Raw genomic sequence first — 21,945 nt, forward strand, 5'->3', positions numbered from 1 at the left:
GGATGGTTTCGTGGAACGTCATAGTATTTAGCAATGCTTACAGTAGGATTAGAGCTAGCATGAGCCCAATTTGGACCTCAGCACTTGGGACATCACTCCATGACTAACAATGTGTCCGAATTCACTCACTACATATTAATTACAATTTTTTAGTGGTGTCCTAATTTTGTATACCATATAAAGTGCACACGTTTTTTCCCCACAATACATCATAAAAAGTCGTGTATAACTGTTGTGCTCATGGTGGAGAGACAAGAGGAGCGAGAGCATCAGGACAAGTTTATTCCATCATTTAAAGATGACCATTTAAAATTTGATGTGGGATTTTCCACTGGTTGACGTTGTTTCACGTTAAACTTCCTCCTTTCCCGATGAGCTCTCTATAGGCCCTATATAGTTATCTCTATACTATAGTGAGGTAGGGAATAGTGAATGAGTGGGTGATTTTGGACACAGCATAAGGCCCCATTCAGACAGACATTTGCTCTTCATTAAAACACTGCCAAAGGCTGGGTTGGTGGGTGTGTTGTTTCATGTACCAGTGAGACAGTGAAATGCAGTCGTGGGAATGAGCATGAATGTATGAGACGGGCCAATAGCGCCTTGCCAGGTGACATCACGCTGTGTTGCAGCAATTAGACTGAATCAACTCTTTCTGCCACACGAACAGGAGTTTCTTCTCTCCACTGTCGCCATTCATGTTCACATTGTCTGAACTGTTGGGTTTGGTGACTTAACATAATATAGGGTTTGATTTGATGCTTTACAGATGAATTGTACCGATAGATTTACCAAGAGATGCTACTTCCAGATGAAAACATAAAAAGATGATGACAGCTTCTTACACTTCTGCAGTTATTGAACAAGGATTTAGAAACCTCATTATCCCTTCACCTGTAGGCTCTTTGTAAATAGTATTGTGTCTTCACCTGTTGCCTGTGTATCGTGTGTGATCCACTTACTGAAATTATAAATAGAGTGGAACCAACTATTATAATGAGTTCTATCAAACACCCAACCAGCACATGAGTGTAGAGGAGTGTCTTTTATGGCTGCCACTCTGACAACACTCAGACGTCCACCTTTCTGTTTTCCTGCCTGGGTCAGTGCAGTGCTATCAGCTTGCAACTCTGTATTTATAGGCAAAAACACTTCACAGCCCCAGAGAGCTCTAATTTAAGTGTGTACATAACACGGTAGAAATGAAGGGAGGGAACTTTTAATACAGGCAGTGCAGATAGCGGCCACCACGACGTGGAGCCGAGCTTTTTCCAGGCCAACGTCATTGTTTTAATTAAATCCAAGCTGTATTATAACAAATTTAGGATTGGTCTCATTTATTGTATATGTTTGAATCCTCTCTTTCTCTCTCTTTTCTTCCTTACATCTTTACATTCTGTGCTCTGTCTGCTCTCGCTCACTTTCCCAATGTCTCGCTTCCATGCATAGGGTAGTCTGTGCCACGGCTGACGGTGTTGGGTGGAATGTGGCTCAACGCTCAGTTTTTAAATAGCATCCTAGTCTGAATCAGCCGGTCCTAATAAGGCAGAGGGCAGTGACACTGGCCCCAGAATATCAGCAACCACCTCACTGGGCATAAAACTTTTCCTTCCCTTGATAGTAAGATACAGGAGCTAGAGATTCCACAGAGCTGCTTTGAATCAATTCTGGGTCAAGATAACAGGACAGTTCGTCTGTAGGGGCCGTCAGCAGGATTTCAGTTTGAGCTGCAGCAGTGTTTATACTTTGGAGCAACCGTTGCTTCATTAAGTTCAGGATATCATTGGGTGAAATTTATCCAAAGTCACATGTGAAACAACCATGGGTTGTCACTTCCTCTGTAGATGGGGTGACAAGGTGCCCTCGCTTTGCAAATTCAGTTGTTGGCCAATGCATTGTGGTTGTGTCAGGTTATTTTGATCACTACAGTCCCAATTGAAGAAGGTCAATAAACAAATTGCTATTTGATGTCTCTGATTATGAACTGGCACTCACACCAAAAATCTTCAGGAGTATTGCTCCCTGTTACATACAGGCTAGCCTACATTACTGCTGAAAATGTATGGGGTTCTATAAAACCTAAAATCACAGTTAAAAAGACAGAAAAGCTAAGGGCCCTTTGCTGTTATAAAACCATCCTTCAGCCAACAGAGACTGATGTGAAATCAAATTTCCAATCAAATTATATGCAAATATCTGAGACACTTTTAGGAAAGCAGTCATTTCGTCCATCTTTGTTTAAAATCTGTTGTGTAGACCAATGCTACACAAGAGATTGGTCTTTACACCAAGTGATTAAAGGAATTGTCACTGATGTTCTTTCAGGATCCTGGTGGGGGCGCCGCAGGCAGCGGGGCTAGGTCAATTGCGGGGCACTCGACCAGGAGCCTTGTTCAGGTGTCCGATCACACCAGAGGAGTATGACTGTGAGAGGGTGGATATTGACGGAGAAGGTGAGTAAAATTGAAATGATCAGTCGATTAATGTTCAAAGAATATTCAAACACTATTATATTATATAAAGATTTAAGCACTTTTATAACATACCCTCTGTTCTTTTATTTGTCCACTGAGACAATCCTTAAATTTAATGCAACTTCCTTCCTTCTGTTGAGTCCTGATGTAAGCCTACAGGTCCACTGGGTGGCTGCAGAAAAACGAGCACATTGTTAAACCTTTGTTTTCAAAACTAACTAGAAAATATATTTCCTCTGCATTTCCTCTTTTGCGTTGTGAGTTTTGCTTGCGTTGGCTCAGTTTCTAATTGGTTTACAATTACGGACCATGTCTGCTGTTTCCTTCTGTGTTTTCCCTCAGTGAGTCTGGACCGAGAGAGCAAAGACAACCAGTGGCTTGGAGTGACTGTGAAAAGTCAGGGGATTGGAGGGAAGGTGGTGGTGAGTAAAGACCACATCATGTAAATTCATTAGTGGACGAAATCATAGAGGAGGTTATCCACCTTGTAGTTCAGATGCGTTCAGTCATGGACACACATTCCCTTGGATCCCGTTAAATTAACCTTTATAACTTATTTTGTCATCTCTCCCTTAAAATTGTAAAAATAAATATATTGTGCTGTTAACTTTTGTCTCTTATCAGACCTGCGCTCACCTGTACGAGCTCAGGCAACGTGTAAATCAACCCTCGGAGACTCGTGACCCCATTGGACGCTGCTACGTCCTGAGTGAGGACCTGACGGAGCGAGACGACCTGGACGGAGGGGAGTGGAAGTTCTGCGAGGGGCGACCGCAGGGACACGAGCAGTTTGGTTTCTGTCAGCAGGGCCTGTCAGTCAGCTTCACCCCAGACAACAGCTTCATTCTGTTTGGTGCTCCGGGAACATACAACTGGAAAGGTACGGATTCTCATTGGCCTTCTGCAGGGAGGATCATAGAAACAAAGCCTCGCAAATTTAAAAATATAGAAAAATGTTTCGAATTTGAATACCTCTAGGTGGCAGCAACAAGCATTTTAAAGGGATAGTTCACCCAAAAATGAGAATTCACTCATTATCTACTCACGACGATACCAATGGAGGGGTGGGCTGAAGTGTTTGAGTCCACAAAACAATTTTTGAGTTTCAGGGGTAAACAGCATTGCAACCAAATCCAATACAATTGAAGTAAATGGTGACCTATTCTTCAAAAGAAAGAAAAAAAAGTAACATGCTTCCATACTGCTCGTGTGGTGTCATCCAAGTGTCCGCAAGCCCCAACATTCAAATTAGACTCGAAACGACTTCATTAACACCATAGTTTTAACCTAAATGTCCTCTGATATTCTCCTCTGGAGCCGCATTCATGTTCACATGCACACACCTCAAAAGCATGCACCCTTGTGCAAGACCATAAGGGCGAGAATTTGTGCTAAATAATGAGTTAAATTCAAATTTTGGGTGAACTATCCCTTTAAGCAAATTGCCATTATTTCTTGGCTTAAATGTTATGGCCAATGTGTTTGTTATACGTTTGTCAGTAATTAGCCACATTCAGCAGATAGAATGTGATGTTAGATGTTTGATCGGTATCTATATGAAATACTTACATTTTATGATCTCCGTACTTTGCATTGATTACTCTCATTTGACATCACCATGTTCTGAGTTTTCTCTGATTTATGACTGAATAATGAGACAATTATACTTATTTTTATATAAAAAAGAGTTATATTGAAACAATGACATGTATATATGGTAAATATAAAGCTACAACCAGGAGCTGATTATCTTAGCATGTAAACAATCTAATTAAAGATATACTACTGACGGGACTCAGGGGGAAAGTAATTGATTCAATAGCCAATCTAGTGATTGGACGGTGAACCTATGCAGAGCAGCAGCATCCAGCTAATCAAAGAAAGTACTGAGATTTATCTTCTTCAGTCTTATCGTCATCGTCTGCAACAGAAGATTATTGCTATATACAATATGAAACTGTGTAAGTATGCATATGTGGGTGTATTTTTGAAGCAAAGAACACAAGGGTCTGTAGCTCTTTGTCTTCTGTTGTTGCTTTCCTGTGTCCTCACCTGTTTCCATTCCAGGCGAGATGCGCGTCCAGCTCCTAAACCAGACTCTGCTCGACCTCGGTTTCTATGATGATGGACCCTACGAGGTGGCAGATCAGAAAGAACTTAATGCTCAGCTCAACCCTCTGCCTTACCACAGTTACCTGGGTAGGATCTGCCCTCCCTGCTCACTGCTGCCGGTGCACAGGAGAGAAAGCGAGGGCCGGAGGAGGGGCGACACCAGGGCTCAGACTCTAACCCCAAACAGGACGGACATAACCACAGTGGCTACAGCAACAGTAGCAACTGCTTTTGACTGGTAGAGAGAGAATTTGATTTGATTTATTCCCTACTAAGTATTTCTACTGCGAGTCATGAGGCCCTATGTAAGACTCCTCCAACATGTTCTCATATGAATGTGGGTGGACTCCTCAAATACGTCCAGACTTATTGTGGCCTGAAATGAATTCAAAAAAACAAAACAATGATGTCACCCCCATGCCATCCTCCACCCTCTTCTAGAAATGAACCATGGGAAAACATGTCAAAACGTAATGTGGGTGGTGTCCAGTGTCGGGCTGCAGTCTGAGCCATGAACGTCATCTCTCTACTGGGTACCCAGTGGTTTCCAAGGGGAAAGAGAAACACGCTGCGGCACCGCAAAGGCAAAACACCAATCATTCACAGCCTGTCTCACCTGCACCTCCCTTCTCCCCCTTTTTTTCTCTCTTTTCACTCTTTTTTGTTCTCCTCACCACCCCATCACTCCCCTCCCGCACTCTGTACGTCTCTCTGTCTTTCTCTTCCTGTCTCGGGCCGTAGGGCTCTTGTTCATGGCTAGCCCTGTTGAAGATGCACTGCTGTACAAAACTCTGGAGCCCTCCAGCCGGCCCACGCCATTTGAGGACGTAGCTCATAATAGCTACTTAGGTTTGTAGGCGTGGCGTGTTGTTGTTTGGACCGGACTAGGCTTGTAGTGGAAGTAGTCCCACCCTCTTCGTCTTAATCCTGTCTACCTCGTGTCTACGTGTATAAAATTTAGTGTGTACAACATGGGACAGTTTCACCTTCGCTGTTATGAAGAGACAACCTTCCAAAACCAAAGGTCTACTATAAACCCTTTTATTTATTGTTTTTGTAGATGATATTTTTTTCTGTTTTGTCTTTAACTAGCAGCCTAATGATAAAGATGGTGGTCTCCTTTCATAGCAGGAGGTGTTTGTCTGTTCTGTCTGTAGATGTGTGTCGTCTGTCGCGTGTCAAGTCAGTCTGCATGTGTGTGTCGGTTCGAAGCTTTCCAGGTGGCGGTGGTTTTCTCGTGGGTTGTCGTCGTTTTACTCATAAAAAGGGTTCAACTAACAACCATGGCTCCGGGTCTAGTGTTCCGAGCTAATATTAGTGTGCTAACATGCTCACAATGATAACGTGCTGATGTTCAGTGAGTATAATGTTTTCTGTGTTAACTTAGTTTAGATGTTAAAATACTAACATTTTCTGATAGCATTAAACACAAAAGCTAACACACAGCGGAGGTTAGTTTTGTTGCTACCAAAGTACTGGAACTTTTTTTATATTTTCACCAGATGATGATGCTAGAAGAAAAAACTCAAGGATCACCAAAGTTATTATGATGCGTCGTCATGGAAATACGGAACAGGATATTCTCATTGGATAACTGAGAACATGATCTAGCAGCATTGCTGGAGGAAAGTCAGGGGATCACAAAACGCAGTGGTATCCTCTGGGGACCATGAATGCTTATATCAAATATCACAACAACCTATCCTTCAGTTGTTGCCCTGTCCACAATACAGTTGGAATATATTTTGCCAAGTGAACTTTCTTCTAGGTGTTTGGGCCTCTAATCAGATTTTATACAAATGCTTTCAGATTTTCAGAAAACTTGTATACATGCAAGTCGGAGTATTATTACATTATGTCACAGGCGGATATATACTGGTTTTTATCCATTTGCTTAGCATTGCTAGGTCTAACTAGCAGTTCGCAGCTTTATTTAGCATTACCACATTACCGGCATTCGCAAGCCACCCAATTTATATACGATAGCAGCAAAATATGAGATACCATTGTTTTGGAAGTTGCCACCTCCAAATGAGAATAAGCTCACTGAGCATGCTCAAAATGTTCTTCTGTTGCATTTGACAGATTGTTGATGTGAACTTTATCGCCACCTATGGGCCTGGCATGCTTGCTTGAGAGCATTGTATTTTGTGTCAAGACACAGTAGTGTGGAGGAGGTCTCAATCTGGACCATAGTGGTGGATTACCATTTGTTTAATTTTTTGTAGATAATCTGTCGATGTGCAGTGACTCATCTTCAGGCTGTTTTTTAATTGTTTACAGTTGCCATGTGGTTACTATCTCTACTTTGACTAAATGTTTGGATCAGCAATAAATCTCTTCATTCACATACCTCCACGCCTATTTACCCTCCCACTCACCGTATTGAGCTGTCTCCTTGACAACACTAATTCCCACATGACCTTCTAGCCTCCATTTATAACTCACATGCTTCCATTGATCCTAACCAGATGATATGCCACACCTGCATGTTTACTAATATGACAGACAGTGTTGTTTATACTCCTGAAGTCTTATCCTAAACTGTTGGTAAATCTAACATGGCACAGGATTCCAGTTTTTCCTTTTTATTGAGTATGCTTGTATACAAACAGTAAATCTATCAACAGATAGGTTTACTGGTCTATTTATCCAAGGAGCATTGCTGGATATAAAAGGCATTCATCAATGTTTACCTCTGTTAAGGCATAAAGAAATCATAAAAAAAAAAAAATTGTGTTTAAGAGGGTGTTAATTTAACTGGGGAGTGATTAAATAGCCAGTTTTTGAGGTTGTTACATTTATTGTATCTGTTTCCAGGTTTTCAATTCCAGTCCCTTAAATATGCCTTTGCCTTCAATATCCATTAGTTATTCTTTGAGAAATGAAAACTCAATAGGTTCTTTCCAGATCAATACCACATCCTTCCACTGAGTTTCTAGGTAATCTCTCCTGTAGCTTTAGCGTAATCCTGCTGAAAATTAAAAAAATAAACAAATGCAAATGACAACATCACCTCCTTTGCAGAGGTATTAATATGGATTACTTGGATTTGTATTGCTTTAGAGTTGCAATAGGATTTAAAAAGAAACAAAATCCTTGCAAAAATAACATTGGACCCAGATTTCTTATAGGCCAGTGAAACGAAGTGAATCCTCACAGTTGATTGAAATCACTATCACTGGTCCCACCCTTTCTAGGCGGATGCAGGGCCCCACCCTCTTTTTAAAACCCTCTGCGGCCCTAAAGCCTCCATCGGCCATTTAGTTTTACAGTGTCGACCTTGTCGTAAGCCTGTGTGCTAAAAGCCGCCCTGTGTGGAATGAATAGCCCGTTCTCTCTGTCCATTGGGCTTTTACAGGAATTGAGATGCAGACTGTTGCATTCCACACCTGCCACCCTGGAGCTGCCCACTGTTTGTCTGTGTTTTGTCTCCCTCTGCATGTTTACTCAGCACTAACAAATGTCCTGATAGATTATCCTCCTTTTCACACCCTCTGCACGTTTTTCTTTTATGGACCAGCGAAGCAAATGCATGCGACTGCTTCAGCTAAAGTGAAATGTTTGATATGATGTGCCATTTTTCACAGCTTGATCAGAAAATACAACACACACATACACACACACACACACCCTTCCCCCTTCCACTTGTTCAATCCCTTGCTTTACCTGATTTATATGCAAACACATCCTCGCATTCCTTCACACACACACACACAAGCATACATATGCACACTACCACAATGCACACTTGCACAAAGGAGGAGATGCTTTAGGCCATAAATCTGATTAATATGCACTCACTGTGTTTACACACTGTCTTCACCAGAGGCAGCTGATTCAGAACAACAGGATCATGAATCTCAGGAGACATCATACATCTCCCTCTGCCCTTCTGCTCTCGCTGGTGGATGCACAACCGCTCGCTCTCCTCCCACAAACGCAGCACACAGGACATTCATACCCCTCATGAGTTTGGCATAAAATCAATAGTTACTTAAGGCACACATTTCATTAGTAAGAAGATGAGCACCACACGCTACACTGAGAGGAGATTAGCCTCTGAGACCCGTGCTCAATACTAACCCATGACCCTTCCTCCTCCTCCTCCACTCTGCCTTTCCTTCTCCTTCTCCTCCTTCTTTTTACAGGGTTTTCTGTGGACTCAGCCTTCGGGATAACGAGTCTCGGAGAGCTGACTTTTGTGGCGGGCGCTCCCCGGGCCAATCACACAGGGGCGGTGGTGCTGCTGAGGAAGGATAACGTGTACCGGCTGGTTCCACAGCACATTTTCTGGGGGGAGGAGCTGGCATCCTCGTTTGGGTACTCGGTAGCGACGGCGGATCTGAACAGGGACGGGTGAGGAAATGCAGAGGCCTAGTTCTTAGAGTTGTTGGCAAGTAGGGTGGCTATGGGAAGGTTGTTGGGTTGATTCCCTGAACTCGCAGGAAAATATATGGGCTGAAGTGCTCTTAAGAAATGTTGACATTGACAATTTTGGCTACACAATCTTATTATACCCTATCAAACCTTACATTAAGAATGTTGAGAGGTATTCACTAATCCTGTTTCTCTTCTTTAGCTGGACAGACCTCATTGTCGGGGCTCCCAATTTTTTCGACCGTAAGGCCGAGATCGGTGGAGCCGTTTATGTGTACCTGAATCCCTTCGGCCACTGGGACGAACACGCTCGGCCGATCCGTCTCAACGGGACGTATGACTCCATGTTCGGGTTGACGGTCAGCAACATCGGAGATCTGGACCAGGATGGATATGGAGGTGAGAACAATTGTATCCAAAAAAAGAAAAAGAGTGTTTAATGACCTCAATGTGTTTGTCATTCAGGGGAGTGTTGAACTTTGTTTGGTTTTTAAGTGTATTTACTTAATTTACAAAACTGCTAGATTATTTATGTTTTTTTTTGTAAAATTTGTAGGAATTCACAAGTATATTATATTTACTTTACATTTTATTTTAACTATTATTATTTTATTTACATTTAACTGAAATACTATTGCCGTCTATTTGATTCGATATCGAAGTTGAAATGTTAAAGGGAAGAATTTATTGTAGATATAAAGAATTGAATAGATTGTGGTGTCTAAAAAAACTCTGATCCTGTATGTGAACAGATATCGCTGTCGGGGCGCCATATGATGGTGACGGCAAAGTTTTCATCTACAGAGGATCAGATTCTGGAATTGAGACGAAACCTGCTCAGGTGAGTTTCACAAGACGAGTGAGTGAATGGATAGATGAAAAGAGGGATGAAAATGAAAGGATTGCATGAAAGAAACAGTGATTTTGACACTAAACCAATGCAGACTATTGATACATGTTTCTCATCCCGTCAGGTGCTGGACGGTCGGGACTTTGACGTGAGACGTTTTGGATACTCCATCTCAGGTGGTCTGGACATTGACAATAATCAATATCCAGACATGGCAGTGGGCTCTCTTAACGATTCAGTGGTTCTCTTCAGGTGAGAAATGAATGACATCTGATTGAGATTGTCAACAACAGTACATTCAACGTGAAACACAGTTTAGTTATTACAGTCATTGCCATCGCTATCTGTTATAGCATCAGTTGGTCGTAATTTGTGCTACCAATTAAAAAGTGTTTTTATGTGTCCCTAGATCTCGTCCAGTCATTCATGTATTAAGAGATATATCTATTGATCCGCAATACATTGATCTGGAGCAGTACAGCTGCAAGGGCAGACAAGGACACTGGTAAGAACTGATAAAGTCATAAAACATCCAGTATAACTAAACCAAACCCAGATTTCAGAGGTTAGGGTCGCACTGGTACCAGCCTCTCGGACAAATGGTCAACCACACCTTCCCCTAGCTTTGTGTTCCCAGCAAGGTGTTTTACTTATACAGTCCTCAGGTGTTGCAAAGCCCAATGAGAGTGGTATCCAAACACACAACTAGAAGCACAACTGAACAAAGTTTTTCTACTGAACTTGTGTTCAGTAGAATCTGACAGGGTCTCCCTGTGTCTGCGAGGGTTTTCTGTGGTTACTCTGGCTTCATCCCACAGTCCAAACACACAACACATTCTGATTGGATTAATTGGAGGCTCTAGATAGGTGTGAATGTGACACTCAAAGGATAAACAGTACAGATAATGGATGATGGATGTGTACTGTGGAGACAATAAAAAGAGCCGTTCCACCCGGGTGCCAAGTTTATACCACTGCTGATTGGACCTTTAGCCATGTCGATTCAAAAACGTGGGGAGAGCCAACGGTTTTACATGGGGGTGGGGGGGGGGACTATGTACATGCACTAACATGAACGTGTGCCCGGACTGGCAACCAACAAAAAGAAGCTCAGATTACAACACCCAGAGCGACTACTACCAAGGTCGCCACTATTCGTCTTTATCTTTATATAGCAAATATTTGTTGGCTGTTGTATTAATGTTTAAAATCTCATATGTATGGAACCTTTCGAAACAATACATTTTTTAGCTGTGATTGTTGTGTAAACCTCTAACGGTTTATTTGGTTCCCTCTCCCCCATGTGACTCTCTCAGCGTGGAGGTCAAGGCCTGCTTCACCTTCACAGCCCACCCGGAGCACTACTCACCACACATCAGTAAGTCGTCACCACCGTTTGTGTCCGTTGTCTCACGTGGGACTTGGTGTCACGCTGCCCAGTGACAGGAGCCCTTTCTATTTACAGAGATGTAGTAACCTTATCTGTGGTAAGGTTAGACTTTATTATGATTAAGTCACAGCTGTGTAACACTGTATTCCCCGAGACGAGGGGTTTAATATATGCTCGGCCCCTGGTGGGCTCCTGAAGTTCTCTCTGTGTGCGTGTCCGGGCATTTAGGATATTTCAACCTCTCTCTCGCTCTCTCTCTCTCTCTCTCTCTCTCTCTCTCTCTCTCTCTCCCTCCCTCACCCTCCCCTTCACTCCCATCAAGCCCTGGTGGTGCACTTCGAGGCGGACACCGAGCGCAGGAAGCTGGGCCTCCCGCACCGTGTTAATTTCCTGGGCCGCAGTTCACTCGAGCCCGAGTACACGCAGACGGAGGAGGTGGAGCTGCATCTCCAGCGTTACCCCGTGTGCACCACTGCTGTCTTCCAACTCCACGTCAGTAACATGTTAATGTCATTTTCCTGTTCAGATACATCATGCGTATGGTTTATTTTATTTTGCTCTGGTTTCAAAAATCCATCTAAATAATAGTTAAATAGAAGGTTAATGTAGACAAGGTAAGAATCTGCCTCTTTGTGCAGTTTTGGTGCCCTAAATACTTCCTTTCTTTCAATCTACGTTTTCCCCAGCCTACCTCCACGACCAGATACTTTGCTTTACCGCTAATCATCCTCTCTGTCCTCACAGGAGAGTATCCAGGATAAACTGCGGCCCATCTCGTTGGCAATCACCCACACAATCAAGCCTGTGCCGCCACGCAGACACTCGGGTGCCAAGAAGCTGGAGAAGCTGGCGCCGGTGCTGAGTGTGTCCCCGTCCAACACGCTGCACTCTGAGGTCAGTAACCAGCAGGAAGCAGAAGTAATTCATGCTGTTCAGTTGGCTTCACACATTCAACCCTATCTGTATAATGATTGTGTTCCTCATTAGGTATGGATAAAGAATCATAATCAGCCAAAAAATACATGTACATATGCAACATATGAGATTTTTGTTAAATCACAGGATGTTTGAGTCATCAGAAGAAACTCACTGTCAGTTGGAAAATAAACTGATAAACTTCTTGGTTGATGTGTGGGGTCATTTTTTATGGGAGGGAAAGTCTCTAAGTCTCTGAAGCAGTAAATGTACTAAATGAATTATACAGACATAGAACAGTATAATGAAATACAACAAGTCTTTCTACATTATTCTGTATCAAAAATACTCTGATTCATCCCGTCCGTCTGGTTTACCCCCTGAAGGTGAACTTCCTGCGAGAGGGATGTGGCAGTGACAAAATCTGCCAGAGCAACCTGAAGCTGAGCTACCAGTTTGGAACACGACCCCTGACCTCCGACCTCTTCACCCCTCTGCCAAGGTTAGTATCTGCCTCAGTCTGTGTGAACTGGTGGATTTAATAGTGTGTCCTGTTGCCCAGCAAGCAGTTGCTTAGTAACCTACACCCCAGCACCAATTAGGCCTCTGCAAAGGAAATAATGTGAATAAACAAGTTGAGGGAATATAATTTTCAACGTGACTATTGTCATATGAAAGAAAGGGATTTCAAAGTTTTTCATATAGTGGTTTTTCTTTTAAATAAAATATTGTGGGATGACCTGCTAATATACAATGATAGATATTTTTTTTTACTTTTGCTGGATATTATGTGCACTCAGCCGTCACAGTACATCGATTTGCTGCCGGACGACTGTGCACGTGTGTTTTCATCTCCATCCTTTCTTCCTCTCTTCTTTTCCCCTCCGTAGAGATGAGGACGATGTCCAGGTGTTCTCCCTGTCTGACCAGCGGCTGGTGGTGCTGGAGGTCACCGTCACCAACATGCCGTCTGACCCCCTCCACCCCGATGAGGACGGAGACGACGCTCACGCTGCTCAGCTGATCATCTCCCTGCCAAACACTCTGTCGTACGCCGGCTCCAGGGTCCCACCTCAGGTACGCGTTCAATCCCAGCAGCGTCTGGAACAAGTTTTTAAAAATTGGTTTGACAGTGATGTCAGTGACACCAAGTGACGATATTGGCTCTTGTACTCACTACAACTCTAAAATGCTCTGTTTAGATGAGATGTCAAGCGAACCAGAATGGCTCCCAAGTGGAATGTGAGCTGGGAAATCCTGTGAAACGAGATACTAAGGTGAGGAAAAACAATCTGTGAAAACACAGTCCAAACTTTCAGGACAAAATAATATAGAATTTTGTCATTGAACTAATAAATAAATAACTCAAATGTGTTGATATTGTATATGTATGAATTTTCTTTCCAAGTGCTCTCATTGCAAGTAATGCTTGTTGGAGTATAGAAACTGAATTAAAAGTGAACGAAACGATTAATTCACTCATTTAATTAATCAGACATGCAACAAACAGTCAACTCATTGATTGGTCAATCAACAGAATATTGTTGGGCAACTGTGATTTTTTCAAGTGTAAAACTCAAAAATTAGTTGCATAAATGTGAAGAGTCACTTAATTCTTCTGTCACATCTAATTGTAATTGAGTATTTGTGTAAATAAAACAAGCAATTTAGAATTTTTGTTGATGCTAAGTGATAACCCTATTTGTCAAAAAGATAATTGGCAGATTAGTCAGTAAAGAATGTTAGTTTATAACTGTTAGTTTCAGCTCTGCACTTATCGTCAATTTAGAAATTCAAATCAAATTCTTTTTTCGTTGATTTTGTGTATTTTTTGTCTTCTCACTTGATATTGGTTTTAATAAATCTGTGTGTGTGTGTGTGTGTGTTTGACTCTCAGCTGAAATTCTCCATCAACCTGAGCACATCCAACATCACCATTGAGACGACTGAGCTGACGGCAGATCTCCTACTGACAACGTAAGTTATTCCCCCGACAGGACGGAGCTGTGTGTTTTTTTCACACCACATATTTCACATCACAGCAGATATTTGACTTGTTCTGATAAACACTCACTCTCTCTTTGTGTTTGCTCATTATTCTGTTCTCAGCATCAGCGAGCAGCCTGACCTGGTTCCAGCCACTGCCTTTGCTAAAGTTGTGATAGAGCTCCCCCTTTCAGTCAGTGGGTGAGTTGTTTATAACGGAATGCTAATAACCTTCTCTGGCAGTCTTCTCTCAATATAAACATCTTCCCATTGCTTTCCCTAAGTTTTAAAGTTGTTATAATGATCTTATTCCAACAGTATCACACATGCTTTCCGTTAATTTCTTTCCACTTCTTATTGATGCTGGGCTATGTTTTATATTGAAGTAAATATTTTAAACCAAGTGTAAACCAATCGAACTGAAAATCCAGTTGTCTTGTACAATGTTTTAACATTTTCCAAACTTTAGCTTGACTATTGTGTTACTGTTAGAAACCTACACAATAAAATTCTGTTTAAACGAGTCAACAGGCATGTAAGTGTGTGTGAGTGTGTTTGCAGCTGTTTGACACACTGATGTTTCATATTTTTCTATTTTCATTACAATAACACTTAACATCATTCCACTTTATCCCCAGCACCTGCTTTTTGTACAGTGTCTGTTTTTGCAGGTTGTTTGTTTGTTTTCATACTCCTATTATGTGTAGTTTTAGAAGTGTACTTTTTTTTTTTTTTTTTTACAGTGCTTCGACACTGTTACTTTAATTCTGTTTTTCTATTACTGCTGTAACAAGTGAATTTCCCCATTGTGTGGATAAATAAAGAAATCTAATCTAATCTAATCTAATGTTGTGCTTCACTGTAGGCTCGCTCATCCTCACCAGCTGTTCTTCAGTGGCATGGTGAGGGGAGAGAGTGCCATGACCAGCCTGGAGGACATCGGCAGCCCTGTGGATATCGAGTTTGTGGTGAGGAATGAGTGTTTGTGTGTGTAGAGGATGCTCATGTGTGAGTCCTTCAATCTGTATGTGTGCTGTAGTGTGTCAGTGCATGACTGCAGTCTTTGCCATTTTTATTCAGGTGGCAAATACCGGACAAGCCCTGCAGACGCTGGGCTCGGCCTTCCTGAACATCATGTGGCCCTATGAGCTGGCCAATGGGAAGTGGCTCCTGTATCCCGCGAGCCTGAAGTTTCAGGGTCACCCAGACACACACTGCGTCCCCTCAGCAGCTCTGAACCCTCTGAAGCTACAGAGGTCCTCACCTGCAGAGCTTCCACAGGTTAGCAGTGCACAGTTTATTATTTCATAATGTGCATTCAACTTTTCAGGCAAAGAAGAAGCAGTCAATGAATGGTTTTCTGCCCTAAAGGTTTCTGAGTGACGCGGTCGGATTGATCTCTGTTGTTATTGAGCCTATTGACCCAAACTGTAAATGGCAGTTTCAATGTTTTTCCAGACAACAGGAAACAAATCTTTCCTGTAGAGAATAAATGATTTTGTTAATTTCCAGATATCACTGGTATCAGATTGTCAAACGTGAGTATTTGTTAGTTTTATAAGATGGTAAACTCAATGTTTTTATGTTTATGACTGTTAGTCGTACAAACTCAGCCATAAGTGAAAGTTCACTTGGGTTTTAGAATACAATAACTGCCATTTTTACTATTTTCTGGCTTTGTCTACACTTGGTATTCAATCAGTTACGAAACCAAATAATGATCAGTAATTGATACTGACAAAATTAGTGGTTTTAAAGTATATATAGATATATCCACTAACACTAGGGGTCGAACTAGAGCACCAGCATCTCAGAAGCATGTGAGCTAACATGGGATTATCAATACTGTGGCAGCAACATCATCCTCCTTATCCAAATTTGCACAGTTCACGGACGGGTCACGTCCACACACACACTTTAATTCTTCTTCCTGAACCGTCTCAAGTGACTGATCCATCTCCTCCTGTTTGAACGCATCAGCAGACTGGGCGAGCGCGCCGCTCCCACCCGGAGGACGATGGTCAAGTGATGACGAAGGGCAGCGTGGGACGAACCACCCCAGCTGTGGCTGCTTCAGAGAGACGCAAGTCGCTCAAACTGGTAAGAGGGGAAAGAGAAGAAGATCATTTAAGACTTTATGGTCCCAGGTTGACAATACAGTGTCTGCAGAACAGGAACTAAATCAAATACATTCCTGCAATCTCTCATTCATCTACATAGATACAATTTAAATATAATACAATATTTACCCAGAGTGCTTAGCTGTTGCTTTCTTCCCTCCAGGACTGTCTCCTGGGATCGGCACGTTGTGTCCTGTTCCAGTGTCCCCTCCACAGCTTCTCTGGTCAGGCTGTCCTCAAGATCCACGCCCGGCTGTGGAACAGCAGTTTCATAGAGGTAAAAAGGAGTTACCCCAGCCAACATCAGTGTGTTATGGCACATTATAGTCCCAGTCTGAGCTAATGGTGCTCACACTGATTTAAGTAAGTAATGGGAGTGAATGAGTAATACAGGGTTAAAGCAGTCAGCAGTCTGTGATTACAACTGTCAGCTCTGACCACTGGGTGACCTGCAGCTGCAACTTTAATATTCAGTGACAGATCCGAGAGTAACAGGAAATACACTTTGCACCCAACATGGTTTTCTACTGTAGTTTGATTTAATCCATGTCAATTAATATGTGGATTTGAACTTTATTGTGACTGGACATCAACAGAAGGGACTTTAGGTTTTTAAAAAAATACAGAATTCTCAGACAGCACAATGAGCGGTTAACTAAACAACTTATAGAATACCAAGTTTTCACAGTGCTCACTGTCTCTGTGTCTCTCAGGAGTTCCCAGCAGTCAGTGCTCTGGAGCTGCTGGTCAGAGCCAACATCACAGTCAAGTCCAGCATCAAGCACCTGGTCCTCAAGGATGCCGCTGCTCAGGTACTGAACACATGACACTCACTCTATGTACTACTGGGTTTTGTATTCACACATTTACATGTTGGACTCAAATATGCACTTTGATTAACATGCATTATCCATTTTAAATGAATTAACAAAAACACAAACATGGTGTCAATCCAGCAGTGATAAATATTTATTTGAAATGTGTCCTTCTCCTCTGCAGGTTCCAGTGATGATCTACCCTGAACCTGGTCTGGTTGATCAGTACTTGATCCCCTGGTGGATCATCCTCATAGCCGTGCTGGCAGGCATCCTGCTGCTTACTCTACTGGTCTGCCTCCTGTGGAAGGTAACACACACCTACACATACACACACACGCTCACACACAGGTGACGTGACTCCTTATGCAAGTCCCAAAACAGTCAGTATTTGTTTTTTTTATGGTACAGACAATCTTCACAGTTTCCCTTTATATCAAATATTGATGTCAGACGTCCTGACTTCATCCCGTCTCCCTCATTACTCTGTTTTTCCTCATCACTTTCCATGTCAGTCCAATTAGCTCTATCTGCTTTGTTCTGTCCTGTAATCATTTTATTCCTTCCAGCTCACTCTCATCTGTCCTCTTTTTCTACTTGTGTGTCTCCTCCCTCTGTCTCGTCCCCCTTTATGTCGTCTCCTCTCAATCCCATCTGGGAACTCTCCGTCCCTAAATCCTTATTTCTTCTATTCTGTCTGTCATTGTTTCTCTCCCCCTGTTCTACCTTTCCTTCACTTCCCCCCGGTGATCCATTGCCCCAGTGTGGGTTCTTCAAACGCAGTGAACCGCGCCGACACTATGAGACGGAGTTCTACCGTGCCCACTTGGGGGTCCAACCCTCGGAGGTGGAGAAGCAGGCATCAGAACTATAATATCAAACATATTTCACTCTGGCCTGTTCTCCCCTCCTCCTCTCCCTCCAAGCGGTAAAAATCCTCACCCACAGGCACTGTGTTCCTCGACCTCACGCTGGTGTGGCTTGTGGTGTTTGTTACAGTAATAACTAATAACAATAATTGTCACATAAATACAGATGAAATGTTATAGCAGTTTTCTAAACGCACTTTATATATAAATATATATATATAAATAACATTATTATATAACTTAGTTAATCATCAATAATTTTGAAAAACCATTAAATAATACCAAATGAGGCCGGCTTTTTCAGTCAATATATTTCTTAGTTTTCTTGATATTTCGCGGATGTTGCGTGAACTGAGCTGTCAGACAAAGCAAGGCACCCATGGATATGTTCATATCAGTTTAAACCACTTAAAAGGGAATTAGAATGGCACTGATTTGAGCACTTATCTCCTCCAAGGCCCAACAGTCTCCTTACATTCAATCAAGCTTGATTCTTTCTTTTGTTATCTCCCAACTTATACAACATTTTATAGAAATCGGTTGAGTAGTATTTTTATTATCCTGCCAACAAACAATCAAAAAACAAACAAACACAGATGAAAACACAACCTCCTTGGCAGAGGTAATAGTTACAGCGACAGTAACATGCAATATACATTTTTGCCACCGGGGGCGCTATTCTCTGTTATTAGATCTCAAATATAAAGAATGAGGGTTTTAGTGATATAATAAATTGATTCATGACATTATTTCTCCTGAACACTATCCATTCATCCCTCCCTCTGTGCTGTGAGAGGACTGTAGAGCCGCGTGCTGCTGACATTATGTTTCATTATCTGACACCAGTCAATGTAGGACTTCAATTTCCTGACGTGCCTATTATGCACTTTTCAATTTCTTCATTTAACCATTACACATGCATCTCATGAACAGCTGCTTATCCCAGGTGTTAAATGGATCATTTGGTGTTTTGCCCACGTGTGTGCAGATTTGTCTTAATCGCACTTTGCTCGTGTGTTGGTGTGTTAATCAATGCCACTTAATTCTGTTGCTGAATTAGAAATGTAGAGCATGTGGAGAGGCTTTTTGTTGGATTGGTTTTGTACTAAAATGTCACAGTGGATGCACAAAGTCACCAAGAGATAATCAGGGTTTCATTTCATCTGTCTGAGATGAACAAGACATTACTTTATAAAATTGATTTTATAGATCTCCTACTGGGCACGATAATGGAAGCAGACCATGTTATAAAGTCAATTTAGGCCCAAAACAGTCTCTTATATGCAATCAGTTCATTCTTTGTTTGTTTTTTTTCTTCCCCTCTACTCTCCACCTGCTTCTTCTCCTCCTTCTGCTGCCGACAGTGTGGCTTCTTCCGCCGGGCCGACTACAAAGAAAAACTGCCTCAGTACCACGCGGTGAAGATTCCTCGCGAGGACAGGCCACAGTTCCAGACTGAGAAGTCGGGAGTCGTCCATAAAAAGGAATGGTCAACGCACTGGAGCGACGGGACCTCGTAACTCTGTTAGAAGCCCCGACGGACTGAATTCATGAAGAAAAGTCACCACACGAGGCACTCATTCTGTCTTTGCATTGGAACTAACGGACTAAAAAAATAAAAAAGTGCACATAGACTGAGATCGTGAAATCCTGTACACACTGTACTGCGTCAGTACGCACATCATGGTGGCGTGTTACACTGGATCTATATTCTCCCATACTCTACCCCAATGATGGCTGGCCTTGGATAGTCTATTTATAACGTGCATCTTAACCAGTGTTTAGCAGGACGACCAGTTCAGCTGCTCAGAATGTTTCACAGCCGGCACTGACTGGCATCAGTTTGAGTGGCACAACGAGGACGACAAGAAACCCACACGTCAAAGAACTGCATGAATGCACAACATTACAGTTTAGTATTAGATGCACATACACACACACTGGACACTGTTGAAGAAGACGCCACTGCCTCCACAACTACAACACTACTTGTTTGCCTTAACTACTGTAAGACTGACGACTGATACAGGCAATGGAAAAATAAAATATTTTTTTTATACAAATTGGATTGTTTGGGGATTTTCTCTTAGTTAGCACCATAGACTGGTTAACAGAGGGGGATATGTCAGTATGTAAGATAGTGTTGATTTCTTGGCTTGCTGTTTGCTCTGAGCTGGCTGAGAAAAAAAAGAAGAAAATAAATAAGTTAACTTGATGGTTTTTGTATTTCCTTGTTCAAGGAAAAGAAAGGCCTCTAAATGAAGGAACCTTTTTAAGATTGTATAATTGCATTTTTTGTTTATATGTCAAATCCACTGGTCATCAGAGCAAGAACACCAAGACACAACCCATAATAGCCAGGGCCTGCAGGACTGTTGTTGCATGGAAACCAAATGTGTCAGAGGAGTGAAGCAATATTTAAAATGTGCATTTCAATTTCTGATATAAACATAGATATTTGAATGTCCTGGCTGATGAGGGCGATCATTTCCCACCATGTATATCATATTATGTGTGAAACCATCTTTTATGCTCTAATGAAAACCCTGAAATACTGTGTATGATTGAAAAGAACACATATAACTCATATAACTCACCATTCTTTTTTTTACCAAGATGTAACTATGTTTCACCGGGTGACATCATTTGCTGTTTCCAGATTTAGTCGTAGTGCATTAACCTGCTCATAGCACTGATCCTGTGTCAGGGTGAGATTGTACATTCATTTCTGTACTGACGTTTATAACTGCGGACAAGTGCCTTATGGTCAAAGTGGCAGATTGTGAGCTACAGGTTAAGAGCCCGAGGCTACTGCAAATGAGATCATGCTGCCCTGGAGCATCTGTTGGACGTCAACGTCTCTCCAACACAACGCAAATACAGGAGAAGATTTCTAAAAGAGAAGAATTCATCAAAACGAGACACTATTTTTATTTTTTTTTAAATGGATGAAGTGGCTGTAAAGCATGAAGAGTCAGCTTGTTTCTTTGGATATTGCTGGACAATCTTGTATTAGCTGCATGAAGCTCCTGTTGCTGATCTGACCCCATTTTACCTTCTTTCAAGACTCTGTAGTATATTTATGTTTTTTTGTTTGGCTGCTCTGTTTTAACATTGTAGATAAACTAGAAAATCCTACCGAGAAATTGTGTGTGTGCCTGATGCTTGGTGTGTGTCGTCCATTCTCACGTTGCCAGTAGTAATAATGGGAAAATTTGCAAAATGGTCATCTGTCAATCCCACCACTTCTAGCATACTAAGCGAGTGCTCTACCAGATGAGCCAATGCCACGTAATGCAGTGTGAGATCCCAGTACCGCCGCAGTACAGGGGTGGCTGGTCCAGCTCTCCATTTGAAGGCTCAGAGTCTTTGGCGCCATAGAATATTATCAAAATAATATTTCTAAGACTCATTAAGTCGGTAGGGAGGAGACTTGCTTTAGCTTGTAACTCCTGCTTCCACTGATGAAGCATCTAACTGAGTAACCCCTCTGTGAGATGTCAAACCAGAAAACTAGATCAGAGGAGAGCTGCTGTTAACAGAAATCACTCCACATGTTAACAGCAGCTCTCCTCTTTGACAGGGTACATTACCAACATCTACTATACACCCTCTTCTTCTGTTCAGTTTATTTGCGGGCGGCAACAAGCGTAAAGCCACATTACCGCCATCCAGTGGATCGGCCTCTTATTCCTCACATCATATTCCTGGCGACACCATCACATGACGCTATCAGCCTTTCAGGATCACATCCCCATGATCCCTTTGATCATGGGAGTGTTATACTGCCTGTGATCTTTGCAATATGTTCATATGTCATGTTCCTATTTTGGCGGTAATGTAAGTTTTTCGCACCAAACAAAGAAAAATAACTTAATCGAGAAAAGCAATTCAGCAGCTTCACATTCAAATTATGGACTATCATCATTTTTCAGTCTGATTGAGTAAAGCCTTTCAGCAGGTTAGCATTCAAAAAGCCTTTTCATCAGAGGATGCATTTTCTAGTTTGACATGTACATTGACGTTTTAGTTGG

The 21,945-nt window shown here is 42.1% G+C and overlaps 1 protein-coding gene across 4 annotated transcripts in view; it reads left to right on the plus strand.

Moving 5' to 3' along the window:
* The window catches only part of itga7 (integrin, alpha 7), a 34,991-nt gene extending 13,934 nt beyond the window's left edge, over nt 1-21,057 (plus strand). Inside the window, exons 2-26 of one of the 4 annotated variants that reach the window (XR_009924148.1) lie at nt 2,326-2,453; nt 2,817-2,896; nt 3,099-3,354; nt 4,542-4,673; nt 8,738-8,945; nt 9,169-9,365; nt 9,719-9,807; nt 9,941-10,068; nt 10,226-10,321; nt 11,133-11,194; nt 11,529-11,698; nt 11,951-12,100; nt 12,508-12,623; nt 13,012-13,198; nt 13,324-13,398; nt 14,019-14,098; nt 14,231-14,308; nt 14,973-15,075; nt 15,188-15,388; nt 16,088-16,207; nt 16,391-16,504; nt 16,941-17,039; nt 17,227-17,352; nt 17,806-17,970; nt 19,276-19,416. Coding sequence is in view for 3 of the 4 variants with exons in the window: in XM_062405080.1 (XP_062261064.1) it covers nt 2,326-2,453; nt 2,817-2,896; nt 3,099-3,354; nt 4,542-4,673; nt 8,738-8,945; nt 9,169-9,365; nt 9,719-9,807; nt 9,941-10,068; nt 10,226-10,321; nt 11,133-11,194; nt 11,529-11,698; nt 11,951-12,100; nt 12,508-12,623; nt 13,012-13,198; nt 13,324-13,398; nt 14,019-14,098; nt 14,231-14,308; nt 14,973-15,075; nt 15,188-15,388; nt 16,088-16,207; nt 16,391-16,504; nt 16,941-17,039; nt 17,227-17,352; nt 19,276-19,431 (3,151 nt within the window). In the remaining variant the exon portion in view is untranslated. Of the gene's footprint in view, nt 1-2,325; nt 2,454-2,816; nt 2,897-3,098; nt 3,355-4,541; nt 4,674-5,327; nt 5,436-8,737; nt 8,946-9,168; nt 9,366-9,718; nt 9,808-9,940; nt 10,069-10,225; nt 10,322-11,132; nt 11,195-11,528; nt 11,699-11,950; nt 12,101-12,507; nt 12,624-13,011; nt 13,199-13,323; nt 13,399-14,018; nt 14,099-14,230; nt 14,309-14,972; nt 15,076-15,187; nt 15,389-16,087; nt 16,208-16,390; nt 16,505-16,940; nt 17,040-17,226; nt 17,353-17,805; nt 17,971-19,275 lie in introns of all 4 variants that reach the window. The other 3 variants (XM_062405080.1, XM_062405090.1, XM_062405098.1) reach the window with 3 other exon arrangements.
* Nucleotides 21,058-21,945: the final 888 nt, after the last annotated feature.

The sequence above is a fragment of the Platichthys flesus genome, chromosome 2 (assembly GCF_949316205.1).
Source record: "Platichthys flesus chromosome 2, fPlaFle2.1, whole genome shotgun sequence".
NCBI lineage: Eukaryota > Metazoa > Chordata > Actinopteri > Pleuronectiformes > Pleuronectidae > Platichthys > Platichthys flesus.